At 37.9% G+C, this 18151-nt stretch overlaps 1 protein-coding gene across 1 annotated transcript; it reads left to right on the plus strand.

Moving 5' to 3' along the window:
• The first annotated feature begins 3609 nt into the window (after positions 1–3609).
• Positions 3610–8996, plus strand: LOC135256680 (zinc finger protein ZIC 4-like). Its single transcript, XM_064338690.1, has 2 exons — positions 3610–5354; positions 7740–8996. Exons 1-2 carry the CDS (start codon positions 4205–4207, stop codon positions 8174–8176), a joined length of 1587 nt encoding a protein of 528 aa, XP_064194760.1. The 5' UTR covers positions 3610–4204; the 3' UTR covers positions 8177–8996.
• The last annotated feature ends 9155 nt before the right edge of the window (positions 8997–18151 follow it).

An 18151-nucleotide genomic window follows, 5' to 3' on the forward strand; every position in this document is an offset into this window, starting at 1 on the left:
ACAATAGAGTACAGCATACCAAGAGGCAATATTGCGCTATCGGATTCACGCTGGATCGTTGTATTACGATTACAAATCACAATAATGACACCTTCTCACCATCATTTTAAATCGTCAGTTTACTAGACAAGTTCCGTTCATTGGTCTGCCCAATTTTCTTTTCTTTCCAATGCTCATTTTTGTTCACTAATGTAGCAGCACAATTGCCAGTATAAAAACGTGTGGGCAGTGGAAGTTGGAGCATGTGGAATTTGCAGCACTCACAGCGGGAAATGGAGGCTGCCGAGTTCAAAGCCGCGTGCCCCTACGTGACACACCAGCCATTAAAATATCTTCCCGACCGCACGTTTCTACCCTAACATACCCCAAACTGATTTCAGAAAGTCGGGCAGAAAAGAAGAAATGAGCGCTGGCTGTAGTAGGCTATTGTATATGCATAGATCGTTCACAAGCGTAGGCCTATAACACCGGGAAAAAAGCTCAGAAGACCCTCCAACAGGTGGGGAAGGTGGAGAACGGTAAGACTGAAAACATATTGACCTGAATGTATTATTATAACCAATAATGTCTCCTTGCAGAGTTTCTAGAAACGATTCGAATATATTTTCCCCTCTTACCATGAATGTATTGTCTAGCAATCCCGCATGAGTATTTGGAATCAAAGGAGATAAAAAGTCAACTGATATCGCGAGTCTGATATAATAGCTACTTATTTTGGTAGAAGCGAGAGCTACGAGGGGGGAAGTAAAAGCGTGTTACATTTAGGCCTATATTAAATTACATTAGTATTTGTACATGCATTGACTACTCGTAATGCTCTTTTTTCTCATAACGAGTAGGCTATATACGCGAATAGGCTATTTCCCAAATTTGCGAGAACCCAGTGATCAATTTTGGTTTTTATAAAATTTGACAATGTAAGTTGTTTTCAGACTCCACACATTTAATTCCTCAAATGGTTCTCGGTCCTGTAAATCATATTTATTATTGATTTTAAGTTAGACCCTTGACACTAGACAGAAGACAACTTCATTATATTTGGTGGAATGGGTAGCCTGCAGCACCGTATCGTATATGGGCATACAGGATTTGCAGACAGTTCTTGCGCCAGTAGGCTACCTTTTTAATTATAATGTGATAGATGCCACCTTGCGAGAATGTCACGACATGATAGAATTGTTTATATCAGATCATAGTTCTCTTTTCAGTTGTGCGTAGTGCCGCAAGTTTGAACCAAAGCAACAAAAGGACCAATATTATAGGCTGCTCCAGTGATGTATAAACTGAGAGCGCTGGTGCGACCGCAGCGGAGTGTGCAGATAACATTTTCAGGATTAGACAGATTTCAAACGATGTTTGCATATTTATGGCGGGTTTGACACGATGTTGGCACCAAGTACTTTCCTCTGGTCAGTTGCCATTGGGAAAGAGGGACAACGTTAATTTACATAACTGCTACTTAATGCAGGTAAAACAGTGAAGACAAAAGAGTGAACGTATTTACGAAGCTCTGCAATCCCATACGGCCTACAATTATGTATTTTCGGGAGGCAGCCTTGAAATTCAAACAATATGTTCTTAGAAGTATAACAGGGGATGCTTTCTGAAAAGAAACATAATGATAAAACACTCGGTAAGTTTGACCTGTTGAGATAAATTCCATGTAAATGTATATGTTAATGTAGTATATTTATATTTATTTATATTTGTATTTATTATATTGTACATGTTGTAAACGTTGTATATAATGTATTTTCTTTTAAAAAACTTTTATTTATTTATTTTTGAAGGGGGGGGGGGGCTGTGGTTGGTATGAAACGAAAATCTTATGGAGTACAGACACAAAATTACCAGGCGCCCAAGAAAATAATAATAATAACAATATTAATATTATTATTAATAATAATAATAATAATAATAAGAATAAGAATAAGAATAAGAATAAGAATAAGAATAAGAATAAGAAGAAGAAGAAGAAGAAAAGAAGACTAAAATAATGCATGTTCAAAAATGTACTTAATACACCCAGAATAAAGGGGTTACAAAGTTTATTGTAACGGAACAGTGAGTGCACCATTGACCACCAGGTAGTAAAATATTTGCGTGACATGCTTTCAGAGGGATTTGCAGTTTGTAATGCACTCACATTATATACACATTGTTTATTTATGGAGAACAAACCACCAAGTGAACGCTTATATATTTAATATTTAATATAATTTGGGTAGGTTGTCATATACTTGCACCTGATACCGGATGATTTGGTTGAAGTTAGATGATATGGGATCCTTAGGTAAGCACAACTTATGCGTCTTTACAAGTTCCACACCAAGTTTCCAAGATTTCAGTCTCGAGGTTAGTGTTAAATTTAATTCTTGTACATTCAAATGTGAATTCTATTTAATCCAATTTTCATGGTAATAGTATGCATATGGAATTATATTTCTATGTACTTAAAGTTGTTACGGCTAATGCAACTGCAAATAACCACCCCCCCCAAAAAAAAAACAAAAAAAAACATACATAAACACACAGCTAGCTATAAGACACCTTTCAAAATTTTTACATTTAAATGTCATGTGAAAATGCATTTTGAGTTTTCCCACCTGATGCTCCTGCGTCCACCATTATAACGTTCACCATTATAGTGCTTAAATTTAAAACAATGAAATAAACGTTAAAATATAGGCGTGTTGATGATGGTGCTTTATAAGATGTAGTAATTACTTAGACTCAATAGTGCTTTCTAACGTCCAAAACATTATTTGGACGATATTGTCTTTTGAAATGTAACCTTTATCTGAAATACAATTAGAAATATATATACACTCAATATAAAAAATTTTTTCGCCTGTTCACAAAACATATCAGTAGTGAAGCATTTCTTTAGAAACATTCTTACTAGAGGTATGATTAGCTAAAAGTGTGCTTACATGTCATACCAATTGCGCAAATCCACAGTTGGCTACATAAAATTTATCACACAAAAGGGATGTTATGTTGTGTTAACCATTTAGTTCATGAATATTTGTTTGACTTCAAAGAAGCATACTTCTGTATCTATTCTGATTTGTCTTCTCGCCTTGCTAACTCCTCCTCTCACTCCTTCGGAAGACACCTCCCCTTGTGTTTTGGTAGACTGATTTTGAAAGAACTCATGGACCGAGTTCGACGTAGCCCAGGGACAACATTACTGCGGATCATAACAAGAGATTCAGACCAAAATTCTCTACTATAATAGTGAACGGTACACTCGCGAACATAGGAAAAAAGCACGACGAAATAAAAAATAAATAAAAATCGCTGCGCAGCGGAGGGGCGTTGGGGGGGTCGGGGGGCTGGACACATATCTGTGCCTGCTAAGTTTTCGGTATGCATTTGTCCTGTGAATCCCACGCATCCGTCCGTTTCTCTATTCAAAAGTACAGCTCGCTTTTCTTTCAAAACGTTTGCAAAGTAAACATATTTAACTGGAAATATTTAATGTAGGCTACGGTTGATAGCATTCCATTATAATTTAATGAAAAAAAAAAAAAATACACAAGATTACAAGAATACAAGACTATGTAGCCCACTTTTTCACATAGTAAAACGTCCGTCCAGTACACACACACACACACACACACACACACACACACACATATGTATATACTTCTGAGTTGTTCATTCTCTTTTTATCCGTTCTTTCTGTCTCTCTCTCGTACAAAATGGATTGCCGTTCATCAAACTAACGGTTCTTAAACAGCTTTACAAAGACAGCTTTGTTACATGAAGAAAACGTTTGGAGGATAATACCCTTAAAAGTATCATACCCTTTGCATAACAACAACAACAGAAAAAAACGCATTTCTTGTGTTGCCTGGGGCTTGGCGCAGGCGCTTTGGAGCCTTGCTGTCACTGAAACATTTTTCTTCACATTGGAAACTGTCACAAGTGACGTCAATCATTGTGCGCTGACCAATTAGAAAGCTCCGTGATTGTTTAGCTCCACGGGCTGCAGAGCCGACCATGAATCTCTATTCAGTTTCTCAAAGCGTCCTGCTGTTGCCTCTTAAACGAATGGGATCCCACGTAGGCAGCGAGATAGAATCAAAACTTTAAAAAAGTTTTTTTTTGACATATTTTATTGCGATTAAAATAGATTTGTCATCATCATCATCATTATTATTTTGCCTGCTGTCAAGTTGCTCTAAAATTAGGAGTAATGAGCGTGGATGCTTTAGGAAACCCAATGGCGGAGCCTGCGTTTTCTAAGCGGAGCACGGCGCTGAGATTAGTTGACTTGGCGGGGGCTCACCACCACCTCCATCATCACCACCATACCCCTCAGAGCGTGACAGGCTTCCCGGCGTTCAGCAGCCATCCACACTCAATGGGTCACGCGCACCCTGGAGATATTACTGCAGAACCCCGCCTGGGGCCGAGTCCATTCGGCCCAGAACACATGGGGCACTCCGCGGCCCTCAAAATCAGCCCAGCCCATCATTATCCTCACCACCATCACCACCACAATCATCATATGACAGGCCACAGTGAAGTGGTCTCCAGTCAAACGGAAGCTTTCGGCCCAGTGCAGGCAGCGGCAGTCCCTTACTCCATGTCTCACTCGGCCCAGGCGCTGTCTGCGGGTAGAGATTTCCTAATACGAAGGGATTTGGCTGCTCCAGCTATGCCCGGTCTGATTGACCAGTCCTCTGGTGCAGTTTCTCATCACGGAATATTTGTCTCAACAACAGGTAGCTATCCTGGACACTATGGTCATCACGCCGAAGCTGGAAACCATGCCCTCTTCTCTGGCCTTCATCATGAACAGCCATCTAACGGAGCTCCAGGTGGCCAAGCCTTGAATGGACAAATACGGTTGGGAATACCTGGAGAAATGTACGTTAGGTCTGATCACATGAGTCAAATGGCAGGCTCCAGGACTGATGCATTTTCCGCCTCACCTTTGCACGGCTACAGCGGCGTGAATATGAGTATGAATCTCAGCGCTCACCACCAAGGACCTGGTGCCTTCTTCCGCTACATGAGACAGCCGATCAAGCAAGAACTTATCTGCAAGTGGCTTGATCCTGAGCAAGCCGGGAAAAAACTTTGCTCTAAAACTTACAGTACAATGCACGAGCTGGTTACGCATGTTACGGTGGAGCATGTCGGAGGACCGGAGCAGGGAAATCACGTCTGCTTTTGGGAAGAATGTCCCCGAGAAGGGAAACCCTTTAAAGCAAAGTACAAACTAGTTAATCATATCAGAGTGCACACGGGCGAGAAGCCGTTCCCATGCCCATTTCCTGGTTGTGGGAAAGTATTCGCAAGATCTGAAAATCTAAAAATCCACAAAAGGACACACACAGGTCAGTGTTTTTTTTTTAAATTAACCTTAATACAGTCTTTTAATGACATTGGGTTTATAACCAAGTGTTTTTCCAAGACCTCTGTTAATTCAATGATATCGGTCAATTTAAAGTTAACTCGGATCCAAACGCTCTTGTGATAATAATAATAATAATAATAATAATAATAATAATAATAATAATAATAATAATAATAATAATAATAATAGGAATCGAGTGCATTAAATTCCTTATGAAAAAAAATAATAATAAAGGAAAACATGATTTTCCAGGCCCAATATGCCTATGTGTTTTCGTGCTTTAAATGCATTCTTTAAATCACTGTGCATTGTTTACCCATTGTTTAAAAGTTCGTCACCTGTAAAAAGATGTTTTGTCATGGCTAAATCTTAAAACATGCAAAAACTTAGTGCATTTATGTCTGGTGAACAATCAGCCAGAACTACTCTTACAAAGTGTTGGACATGGAAACTAGCAGGTTTCTTCAGAAGGGGGGACATTTTTGAGTTAACGAAGATCACCTTTGTTGTGGGGAGCTATTGTTTTAAGAGTAGAAATGAACATTTGCCTTAGCAACCATCAGAAAGCATTGTTTAGTCGACTGAACGAATTTATTTTCCTTGTCATCTGCAGTCTGTAAATTAAGCGTGTTTGGGGTACACGAAGTGGCGGATAAGGCCTAGCTGCTTCTATCTTGCGGGAGAATACACCAGAAAGAAATTATATGACATCAGTTACTTTACTTTCTGCTTCTACCTTAGTCTAGTCAATTTTATATGTCCAAATTATAACTGGCCGGCTCTTTATTCGTTTTCATTTCCCGCAGGTGATTGTTACGAGTTCGAGTTGCCATGTGACTAATCGCCATTTATTTGTGTAAGTCAAATGAATGTGTCCTAGGTCAGACATATTCCCCTCTGTATTTTCCTTATAGTTCATACTTGGAATGAAAAAAAGAACAGTTCGAACGATATAGCCTAATGTAATATGTTGGCACAATCTTTTTAAAGCATCTCGAAAGTCAGGAAAAGCTAAAAAATAATTTAAGCACTAGGTGATAGTATAATTTAGCGTATCATTACGGGGTTGTAGCCCTGATTGAGAAAGTTTAATTTGTTATGTGAACGCAGGTGTAGCGTATTAAAATTAATATACAAAAATAGCATATAGATTAGCACAGAATGCAGCGGGGGAGTTAAAATAATCTATTCAAATATATTCTTCATGACATGTAGCCACTACGGTATTATCATACAACTGCTCTGAAATGAGAAAAACTAAAATTGAAAAAATATGAACTGTCGTAGGCTACTACGTTTGGCCTGCTCGTGCAAAAAAAAAATGTCTGTTTCTCTCATCAGTGACGTAGTGTTATAGTGAATTCCATCAAAATGCTGGTTATAAATAATATGCTTTCGAGTAAACTCTATCTTTTTTAAGATTATGGCAACACCTTTCTTTTAGTTCATTATGCCATCTACTCTTTTTTTCTTTTAAAATGAAAACAAAAGGCTTCAGGTCGTTGTAGTTACCTAAAATGTTTCTTAGCTCACAGGAATATGAAAACACATTTTGGTTCTCGGTACGCTTAGTGCACAACACAATTGCGGTGTTTATGGATAAACGAATCCCAGGGGTTTCCTGCTTACAGCTTGCTTGTAGTACACTAATAACCTTGATTGGCTGTCTCAACACAACATAAGGTCACCGCGCAAGTTCAATTAGACAGCAACGTTCAAAATTTTCATCTCTGCGCAGTCTAAATGTTAGCACTGGGAATATCTCCGAGGCTCATCAGTAGCGAGTAAACGACATGGATAGGTATTGCCTATGAAAATAGCAAATACAACGTTGGTATGCTATATTTTGCTTCCACTATGATCATGTGACGTACATCTGGGGGATCCAATGTAGAATCAAGAAATGTTTGAATGAATATACATGATAAGCAGAAAGATTGAAATATGATTTACTTAGCTGTACAATGCAATAGATCTATTGTCCAAATGAGCCATTGTTATACCGGAACATATACATCGACAAATAATCAATAACAGGCTACATTTGAGTTTTTGAAGGAAAAAAATCATGTGACACAATAGTTCAAGGCCAAGTAACAGATTTGGGGCACTGGGTTCTAAAGAAGTTTAATTAAAAGCATGAACAGCTCCTTTTAGGAGCGGCCTGTCAAATAATTCCTCTTGATCTGGGAATTTTAATTAGCATTAAATTAAAGCTGAATTATAAACGGTTTTATGATACTTAGTTATGTGGCTTATTCTAAATAAAAGTTGACAGCCGTTGTATGGCTGTCAATGTGGAATTAACTATATTCAAATGCATAGTCCTGTTTTACGTCTCCTTTTCTCTCCTTCTCTCTTACAGGTGAAAAGCCCTTTAAATGTGAATTTGAAGGATGCGATAGACGCTTTGCTAACAGCAGTGACCGAAAGAAGCACTCCCACGTGCACACGAGCGATAAGCCGTACAACTGCAAAATGAGAGGCTGTGATAAGTCGTACACGCACCCAAGCTCCTTGAGAAAGCATATGAAAGTACACTGCAAGTCTCCGCCTCCAAGTTCGGGCTACGAATCTTCGACTCCGTCGCTCGTTTCCCCCTCTTCGGACTCGGGTCGCGAGCCAGTGTCATCCACTCACTCAGACCCTCTCTCGTCTAACCAAGCTGCCAATTTAAGCGAGTGGTATGTTTGTCACAGTTCAGGGGCAAGTGGCACACAGACCCCTCCCAGCAGCTCGTCTTCACCTGACCCAGCAGATGGGCCTCCTTACATAAACTCCGAGCCAGGAGACACATTCTGACCAAAACTCCTGCAGATGACCAACATTGTTCACAAAATCCGTTCAAAATCTGACATTTAATACCAGCCAGTAAAAATGGGCGAATGCGTTGCTCTTTGCACCAGCAAACAAACAAATATTGAAAATTGTTGTTTAAAAAAAAAAATAAAAAAAAACTAAGGCCAGTTTTACACGCTCTAATCAAGATGGGCGATCATTTATTATTTTTTAGGAACTTAGGATATATATATAACGTGTTTTGCTGAAGTTTATGTAAATTATGTTTTGTTTTTGCTTTTCAATAATTTATTTTTTTAAATGGACATGGGCATTTTTGTATTATTGAACCAAAGTGTTTAAGAGAACGTGTATATTTGTAAATGGTGAAGTTTTTCTGGTCAAGTGATAACAGCAATTTTGTAAAATCTTTTAAGTCTTTTGAGGAAATATTTTTTATTGTTTCGTACTGATTCGTATAAAAACAGTAATTGAAAAAATATAACAATTTAACGTAGGCCTTCATATTAAATTATTGTCTGTATGCTGTCAGTTGGCATGCCAACAGCTACATTTTAGTGACATTTTTGTTGTTGTGCTGTTGAGGTATTTCTATATTTGGCGTTTCGTTCATTTTTGTTGAAACTATCTGGATCAAAGTGAGCATTGTGTTTTAGCACATTGGTTACGAATTCGATATTTTAGAGCAATGTGAATCGAGATTTTTTTCTTCTCGAACGGTGTACCAAATGCCTTGTACTTGTCAGTATTTGGAAATAAATTGTATATTATAGTGATGTTATTCAAAACTTTCAAGCTCCGTCTGGTAAAATAATCTGCTTTGTTTTGTCATGATCCATTTATTGCTTGATTTATTCGCACATTTTCAGTTTGATAACATATGAGCGTAAGCATGGGCCAACCATCTTAAGACAACTAATTTAATACGAGCAGGACAAGTACGGGTTCCTCCGAGCGTTCTCAAAAAGGTCAGGACAGATGCCCTACCCAACATATATGACATACTAGGGCAATAGCGTCTTTTAAACCTACTTTAGCTGACTGACTAGATTTTTTCTACTATGTTTCCCTCGTCTAAATGGTGTTAATGTTTCTGTCAGTTGTCATTATAAGAATCCCAGAGGAGTGTAAGCATGACACCAAAGCAAACTGCGGTAGAAGTCAACCGTGGGTCATGAGGAAGGCAGAGAGATGTCAAAGCTCATGTCAAGAGATTATTCTGTATAAAGATCTGTGACGATAACGGCGTTTTCTATCAGAAGTACAACTTGGCATTGGGTAGGCTTCTGGCAAAGGGATATGCAGCAAATATCATTAATATAAAAATTGACATTACTATTATTACCACTACTACTTATAATAATATTAATAATTAAAACAATGATAATAAGAAGAACAATAGTACTAATTAAAATAATAATAGGCCTATATATTTTTTACAATATTTAATTTTCCTCACACGCCGTTTATTTTCGGGGTAATCTGTGGCGACGGATGAAAAGATAAAATTTTCTCATCCAAACTTCAAAGCTTTTATTACACAAAGAACGTTTTCACAACGGTGGATCTTCATGGTGAGTTAGGACTTTTATGGTTGCAGGCCAGTCAAATCCAAGTAATGTGGGTCTGAATGTGAAGACGCGGCTGATTTTGCTGTTCTTGAATAATAGTTTGTACCCATGGGCAATCTGTTGTAAATATATGTTTTGTTTGACGTTGACTCAGTGATTTTCAATTAATAGCAAGTAAACAAGGACAACGGAGACAACAAAAGAAGCTCGCGCAAATACGTCATTGTCCCACATAATAATGCGATGTCATTGCGTAAAGGAGTCGCATGAATTGAAGCGTCAGTAACTTTTGTTTGTTCTTTCTATCGGGATCAGAGGAGGCCTTGAGAGCTGACAGAAACTTTGAAAAGCCACGGAAATGCTTTTTAAGTAAAGAAAGAAGGCTCCAGAAAAAAATCGGAATGTTCACATGGACTGATATGGGGGTTGAAAAGTATTTAAACGTGTTATGGTGTTTCAGCACGCCACGCTGCGCTGGCTGTGGCAAAGGGGAGTGCAACAGCAATCAGTTTAATAACATGAGCACATATTTAAATCCAAGTGCAGTATAATTTCCAACAATATTATCCATATATTGGTAACGGATTCATACAAGCAGGATGCATGCATGCATAAATTTTTTCTTAAGAATGTATACTGCCAAACAGTGCAATGCCACCTTATTTGGAATTATATGGGACTCATATATATGGTGACGTGATGGTGCGTTGATACAGACTTTGTGGTGAGAGAGTTTATAGTTCGTATTTAGTAACTGTCTTGTTGTTTATTTTACCCAAGTACTCTAATGAATGGAGAGAAAATAAACACGGTGGAAAATAAAGAGTTGATCCCTCTTTAGCGCTAACTCTCTTGGGTTAACAGAAAGGATGGGTCGGTCTCAGTTTAATCGACAAGTCTTTGAAGTGAGAGATATCTGAAGGATTCTTTCCTGTCGTCTAAACGACGCTGATGACACGGAAAGAGTTCTTTGTCACCATTTGTTCTCCTCTTCTGCTTTGAGACCGTCTTTTATTCGGAACCGTTACCGTTCAAACGAAATAGAAGACAAAAGTTCAGGCAATATTTAAAGAACACAACATGGTATACATTAAAGACTTAGCATTTAAAATATGTAGAACTCGGTAAAATTAAACAGCAGCACTGTGATCAAATGGAGGCTACTGCATATTAGCTGCCAGTTCAAATAAATACAGTCTATTTAAAATTAAAATAAGTTACACGGTGCACTTCGACTTAGCCTATATCCTATCTACAAATTTCGACCCTTCTCGCTTTGAAACCACAAATAAGACAGAAGCATATAAAGCATTTGTGAATTGCATTCTGTGTGATTAAATAAATGTGATCCCACCGAAGAAAAAAAATAAAAATTAGCATTATTTCTTAGACTACCAAATGAACTGCCATGTCCACTGAAGAATGGCAAGGTGTCACAGCCCGGAAGTTTGCAGTGGCCGAATGTATGTAAACAAGTTCATTGCCGCTCCAGCCTGGTGAGGATATCAGTGTTCACTATAGTCAACAAAAGCGGGAAGGACCCCCTGTAAAACATGTTGAGAGACGTGTGGCCATCATTAGTGGCTCCTTTATTGACGCAGGCTTTCCTTTTTTATCTTTTGACAAAGCGTTTAGTTTGGATTCCTCCCCTGTTGGTTCCCATCATCGGCCACATCACTACTTCTTGAGAGCATTAATTAACGTCTATTCATCGATAAACCACTGACAGCTCTATGTGGACAGCGATGCCTTTAAACAATTTGTCGCACAGGAAAGAAAAAAGACAGATTTGGTGTGTATTCCATTTTTCAGTTTGGCTCTCTCTCTCTCTCTCTATCTCTCTCTCTCACACTCTCTCTCTCTTTCTCTCCCCCCTCTCTCTCTATCTCTCTCGCTCGGTCACTCGCTCGCTCTCTGGCTCTCTCCTTTCACTTTTTCTCTCAGTCGCTCGCATGCCCGCTCGCACGCACGCACATTTTAATCATTATTGTGTTCGCGACCATTCCGTTTTCAGAGATGCATCTGGATTTGCTATAAAAATTAATAAGCCATGCACGCGCCCGCCACGCTACTGATACGCATCTTACCGTTGTCAGTTCCGCACATCTTAATCAGCATTCCAGCAAGAGAGCCATTTCCTGGGGAAACGTTAAAATTGTAACATTTTTCAGAAAGCTGGTACCTTCAGAGTTTATAAAATGAAATGCGAAGACGTTAGAATGGAGTGTTGATATGCGTATCTCTACGAAACGCACAGAAGGTGAACGTTTACCCCCTAATTAAACATTCCTTTCATTCTAATAACAGATTTCCATTAGGGGATTACTTCCGTTATTCGACAATAGGATATTGATCAATTTTGCCATTATGATTCCTCCAGCGTTATTATTGAACACTTAGATTGTATTCGAAGTATAAAATATCGTGTCATTGTAAAAGATGGGAAGCGATGATCCTATTTACAGTTTGCTTTATTTAACAAGACTTTCTAAATGAGAGATTAGCAGATTCAGGGAAAAGCATGTCCCATTCAGGATTTCAGTAACCTTTTGTATTTCTGGAATCAGTAGGCCTACACAAAAATAAAAAATAAAATAATAGTAAAAGAAATCACCTAGCCGCTGCTACCCAAGTATTATAACATTTTATTAAGAAGTGTGAAGTGTAAAAGTAATTGAAACGCATATTCCCAGCAGATTGGCTGGTAATCCAAAGCATTACTGTAGTTTTAGTTTGAAAGCCTTAAAAAGGCGATGACATTAAATTAAGTCGCCGATTATGGAATTTCCAGTAATTAAAATAAATAATCTGCTCGCATAGGAGAGACGAGTACCATGTGGATTCCATTTTCGAACACACACACACACACGCACGGACGCACACAGACACGCACGCACGCACGTACGCAAAAATGAAGACGAGAAAGGAACATGCATGATTATCAGCAGCAAAGGTACACCTAAACATAGTGCAACATGGGGTTAGCTGGGGCTAAGGATGATGGGTCGGGATAAGATATAGATTCGTATTAGTGTTTTGAGGCATGAAAGCAATTATTGGAATTTTTCCATTATAGGGACGAATGTGAATATCGCGATCAGGATTTCGGGGACCGCCTGCTGTATTAACTGAGGCGGTATCTGATTTTGTAAATATCTTTACATCACGGTTCACCTTCAACATGTAGGCCTTTGTACTCTAGTGAAGATGGGGGATGACGGGGGCTTCACATGGGTCTACAGAATGGTCTGTCAGTGTTATATTTTAAAACGCCGAGGCCTATAACACGCGTGTATTGGTTTTTCCAAATAAGTAACTGATACACGCTCTTGCTGCAACCTGCCTTGATATTGGGTGATTAAGCAAGTGATTTGTATTGAATTAGAATCAAGATATGTAACTTATGTGCGCTTGGAGTCTAATAAGTACGCTGGACCACAAATAAGTCTTGGCCATATTTCTTAAAATAGTTTCACAGTGAGCATAACCGCTTCAGTGTCTATCGCTAATTTGAATAAAACGCTTAAACCTTAATACATTTTTTCAGCAAAATATATGTCAATGCACTCAACATTTCAAGGCGCTAAATTATTTTGCTTTCATCGATGAACGAAAATCAGTCCCCATAGTTATAAAGGCTGAACACTAATCTCCAACAACCTTTCCATAATATGGTGGAATGTGCCACACTGCTTCACACCTGCAATTTGAATGGAAACTTCCTTTCAATTTAAGACACGCTTGGTGCCTTTGACTCCCAAAGCACTCCAATGAATTAAAGGAGTGTACTGCACTTATTTCGCCATCCGCTTTGATCCTCGCTTTTCTTTATTTGTTATCCTTTGCAGCAAGCGCGGTCCATGTGGAATTTGAATATGTATCATAATAGCTAAGATGTTAATTGACACTATCATTACACTTGTTCAATACACATTTAATTTCTGTCCATTCTGTCACTGAATTAACATTGTTATCTCTTGAGATAAACATAATTTAAAAAAAAAATCTTTCCACATTACAGGGAAACATGTTGGTATGACAACGATTTAGTCAAACGGCAAAAAAGTTAATTCTGTCCTTTTTAGAAAAAAACTTTTTTGTGTCAAAATTTTTGTTTTGCCTATTAACACAAATAAATGCTGGAATTAATGAATTCTTGTCTCAAATATATAATTCACAGCTGTAAATTAAGAACAGAGCTGTGCCCTTAGGTGCAATAACCTAGTGGATTCAGAAACCTATACATTACACCTTCACCTTTATGGTGAAAGAAAGTGGGCCTATTTGCAGAGATAAATTAAATAAGTAAAAGACAAGTGAAATACATTTTAAAAACTGAAGGAAATAAACATTTGTTCTCCAAGTTAGCAAAGCGATTGACTGTCCCAAACCGCCAGACACAGAACATTGTTTTAATTTAATGTAGCCTACAGCAACCACGGGGGTCTATCAGTGAAATGGATTACAATTGCTACAGACAAAACTAACGAAATTATGAAAACGGCCACACTTCTACACAACATTAATATGGAAGAGGGTCTGTCTTAATCTAATAAAATCTACTGTGTCTCCAATAAAATTGCACTCAGGATAAATTGCACATGAGATCCATCACTTCTGTTGCAGCAAAGCTTAGTGTAAAGGATCATATATTTGCACCCTCAAATGGAAGCTGTTCAGATTTATATACGAGGGTCGTACATCACTGCGAACAAATTATTATGAATTGGTAAACGTGCCCTTGAGCGAATAACTCTTCGCCATTATTTGTCATCCTTTGGCTCATCCCTCTACCATTTAATAATCTGAGGCACGTTCGGGAAACGCAGGCGAAACATAAAAATAATAACACAACATCAAGTGTTCTAGGCTTTGGGAATTCAAATGCGCACCAAGGTCATATCTGACACAATTTTTATGAGAAAGGAAATCCCTTCCAGACAAAGTCGTTCTCCGCTGAAATGTATACACTTTGTTCACGTGGCATAATTTAAAGCTTTATGAAGACAACAGATAGGCCGCAGAAATCCCGGAAGTAACCGGAGTGTATATCAACCAACATGAAATGACAGCTGAGTGAATCTGATAAGATATAGCCGCGTTTTTTGAAAAATACATGCAAAAATAAATAAATAAATAGTATGGACGATGTCACAGACCTTTGTAAATTTCCAGAAAGTTTCGAAAACTGTCCAGACACCCTGGATTGTTATCAGTAATCTACCCACTGCAGCCAGACAAGAGGGTGGGGTGGACCAAGATATTTCCATAAATAGTGGTGAAGTTATTAGTATATGGGTTAATAAATAAGTATCATTCGACGGGGCCGCAGTGCTGTTGTTTATAGGCTTTCCAATCACGCTGATGTTGCTTCTGTATTCAGACCTCTGTTAACTTTATAGCATAACAGAAAATCCTCAGGCAGTCACGTGGCACACAGGGACACATGAGGGACACAATGATGATGGTTGCTGCTGATGATATTATTATTATTATTATTATTATTATTATTATTATTATTATTATTATTATTATTGATAATTTATGTTGCCATTTTACGGCATTTAATAACATTTTAATGGCTAAGGGATTTTAAAAATACAAATCCAAGGCTTTCGTGGATTTTAGTTGTATGGCAAATGCATTTCTTTCTACAGCATCAGGTTTACTCTGTTTGCTGAACAACGCTGAGACTAATTATCGCAGGGACAGCCTAGGCTGGATATTTCCGAAAAAAGCAGGGGAAATGTCTTAAGACAAATGCATTTCTCATCTAGAACGATTATGCCCTACAATAAAGCATTAAAACAGTTACAGATAAAAATTAAAATAAAAAAAAACTAATGACGTGTTTTAATCAATCGCCTCAGGTTACATGTAAACGTTTGCAGCTCAGACAGCAACATATTGCATGTATACCAAAGGCAAACTTGACAGAATACAATCTACACATTTTGCACAGTCTAGTTTATTTTAAGACTATATCCGTGTACATTGTGAAGAACATATGTTAAAGTCATAGGCTATTGCAGTATATAATGTTACACCATATATTACAGGAAGATGAAAAGTGGTTTGATTGAAACTCCCTGCTCGCCATACTTCCATCCACATATAGGTCAACCATATAGTTTTAAGCGGAAAGTGTGGGTGCTGACATGTAGCCTATAGACTCCGGCAAAATGAAGGCCAAGTTTGATAAAAGATATAGGATGGGTTTCAATAAATATTTTCTTAACAGTTTGACAATTCAAGAGGCCAGTTTCCTTCAAAACACAGTTTGGCAAGTTGAATATTAAACAAAACGAACCAAAAACATTTTGTGAAGAAAAAAGAAAACATTTGCTTTTTTGGTCAATGAAAATTAAAGCGTTGATTGAATCCAGGCGATAATTCGAGTGTTGTTACTTGCAGCAAGACTCCACTTCCTGAAATGTCAAGGAAATACATGATGACATGTTTATATACTTTCTAATATTTGTTGAACAATCAAAATATAAATTCATGAAATATGTGGCGCTCCACAGAGATCATATTAATGAAGTCATTTACGCTTTTATGATGTCAGAGTCTTAGTTACGTCTAATGCCATTCGCTCCTTCAGATCCCCATGAGGGTTTATTATATTTGTTCCAGTCGCTTCCCAGCCGTGAATGCAGAATCACCTTATGTAGGTGTTCTCCGGAATATACGGCCCAGTTCCTTCTTTAAACGAAAGTATTCATATTTTATACCCTTTGATCCGTCTGGGCTACACATATAGTAATTTTTCACGACTTACATCTATTGCGTGACACCCCATGGTCGTCTTACCCTGTAGGCTAATAGCAACTTCGAGAAAATTTGGTAAGATCTGCAGACTGATCGTTTAAGTGTTCATAATCGAAAGAGTAATGACGTAGCCAACGAGTCTGACAACCTCAAAGCTCAATAGTTTCTTCAACTTGTAACAGACCCAAAAGCCAACAACATAAATATTGTTTTCTAAAGGAGAAAATAATATTTGATTAAATGAAGCACATTCTCGTTTCTTAAAGCAAGCAGTATTAAATATCCGGGCAAAAGGTAGCAAAGACTTATCTGTAATAAACCGGGTTGTGGCAACTAGCCTATAGATTTTTCGAATGTCAAAAGCCACCTGCTTGTCATTAAGAAGCAAGGCCAATGGGAGGGGGCGATATCAGTGTACTGGGGTGACCACAGTACAGTTAAACTAGACTCAATATCCACAGAAGACAAACTCTGCGTCGAAGTTTTCCGAGCTGCAACGGGGTAACATGTAACATTTGAAGAAAATCCGAAAACGTTTATCGAGGAACTTAGGACGGAGTAAAAAATGAAGCGATTCTTCAGCGTCTTCTCCTGATTTTAAGTTTTCAGCTACCATTCCCTATGCAGTACAAAAGCATATATCCAAAATCACATGCAAAGGCAAATATGGATATAATCTTATTCAGTCATTTCAACGACGAGGGTGTTCAGGCCTAGACTACGTTCTATATTCTACGTTCAATGTTAGACTTATTGCTGTGTTTCTGTCCCCAGCTATGTTTTCTGTCATTATAAATTAAAATTAAAAAGACATTCAACGTGACTCTCGATTTTACGTGCAACAAGGGGACAGAAAGAAAAGAGAATAAAGATATATTAGCGTTTTGATTATAACACTTTCTATAGATATTCCTTCATAGCGTGCTATCGGTTTGACCTGGTTGTTGGTCATGCGTTTGCAATTTATTTATTTACTTTCTTCTTTTTTGGGGGGTGGTGGAGGGGTTAAACCTAGACATGAACATAATATTTCCCTAAAGATTACATAATTAATTTGGGTCTCAAACTTTCTGTAGCTTATTGCTTACTTAAAATTTGGCACTAAACTTTACATGCTTATATATAAATTATAGATTTTAATGAGGACGAATTTACAAAAGCTAGTTTGTGAATTTTATTTAGATTTTTTATTTTTTACTTCATACTTCCCTAGTTTGATTTTATGGAGGCGAGTCTTTTCACGCTTAAAAAATAGCATAGCCAAGTATTTCAGTGAGAAAAAAAGCTACTTGAAATTCGTTGTCCAGTCTCTTTGGTATTTTTAATTAAGACATCATCTTTGAGAAGGTTGAATGATTTATGTCAAGGCTGGACCCCATTGTTCACGAGTTAATTCATCAAAAGCAAAGTTTCTTTACGATTTTTTTCTTTTTGCAAAGAAAGACTGAAATAATAAACCGACCACTGTGACATTCTTTAGTAGGCTACTTTTCTATTTTTCATAACGCGGCAGATACTCTTTTGTGGTAGGCCTACAAGGGCGGGAGTCGACAGTGTCTGCGATTTCTCTAACGTTCTCACACTTTGTTTACTGGTGGCTGATTATATTGTTCGCTTTTAATAGAAATGTTCCTAG

Source organism: Anguilla rostrata, chromosome 6 (assembly GCF_018555375.3).
Source record: "Anguilla rostrata isolate EN2019 chromosome 6, ASM1855537v3, whole genome shotgun sequence".
NCBI classification, from domain to species: domain Eukaryota; kingdom Metazoa; phylum Chordata; class Actinopteri; order Anguilliformes; family Anguillidae; genus Anguilla; species Anguilla rostrata.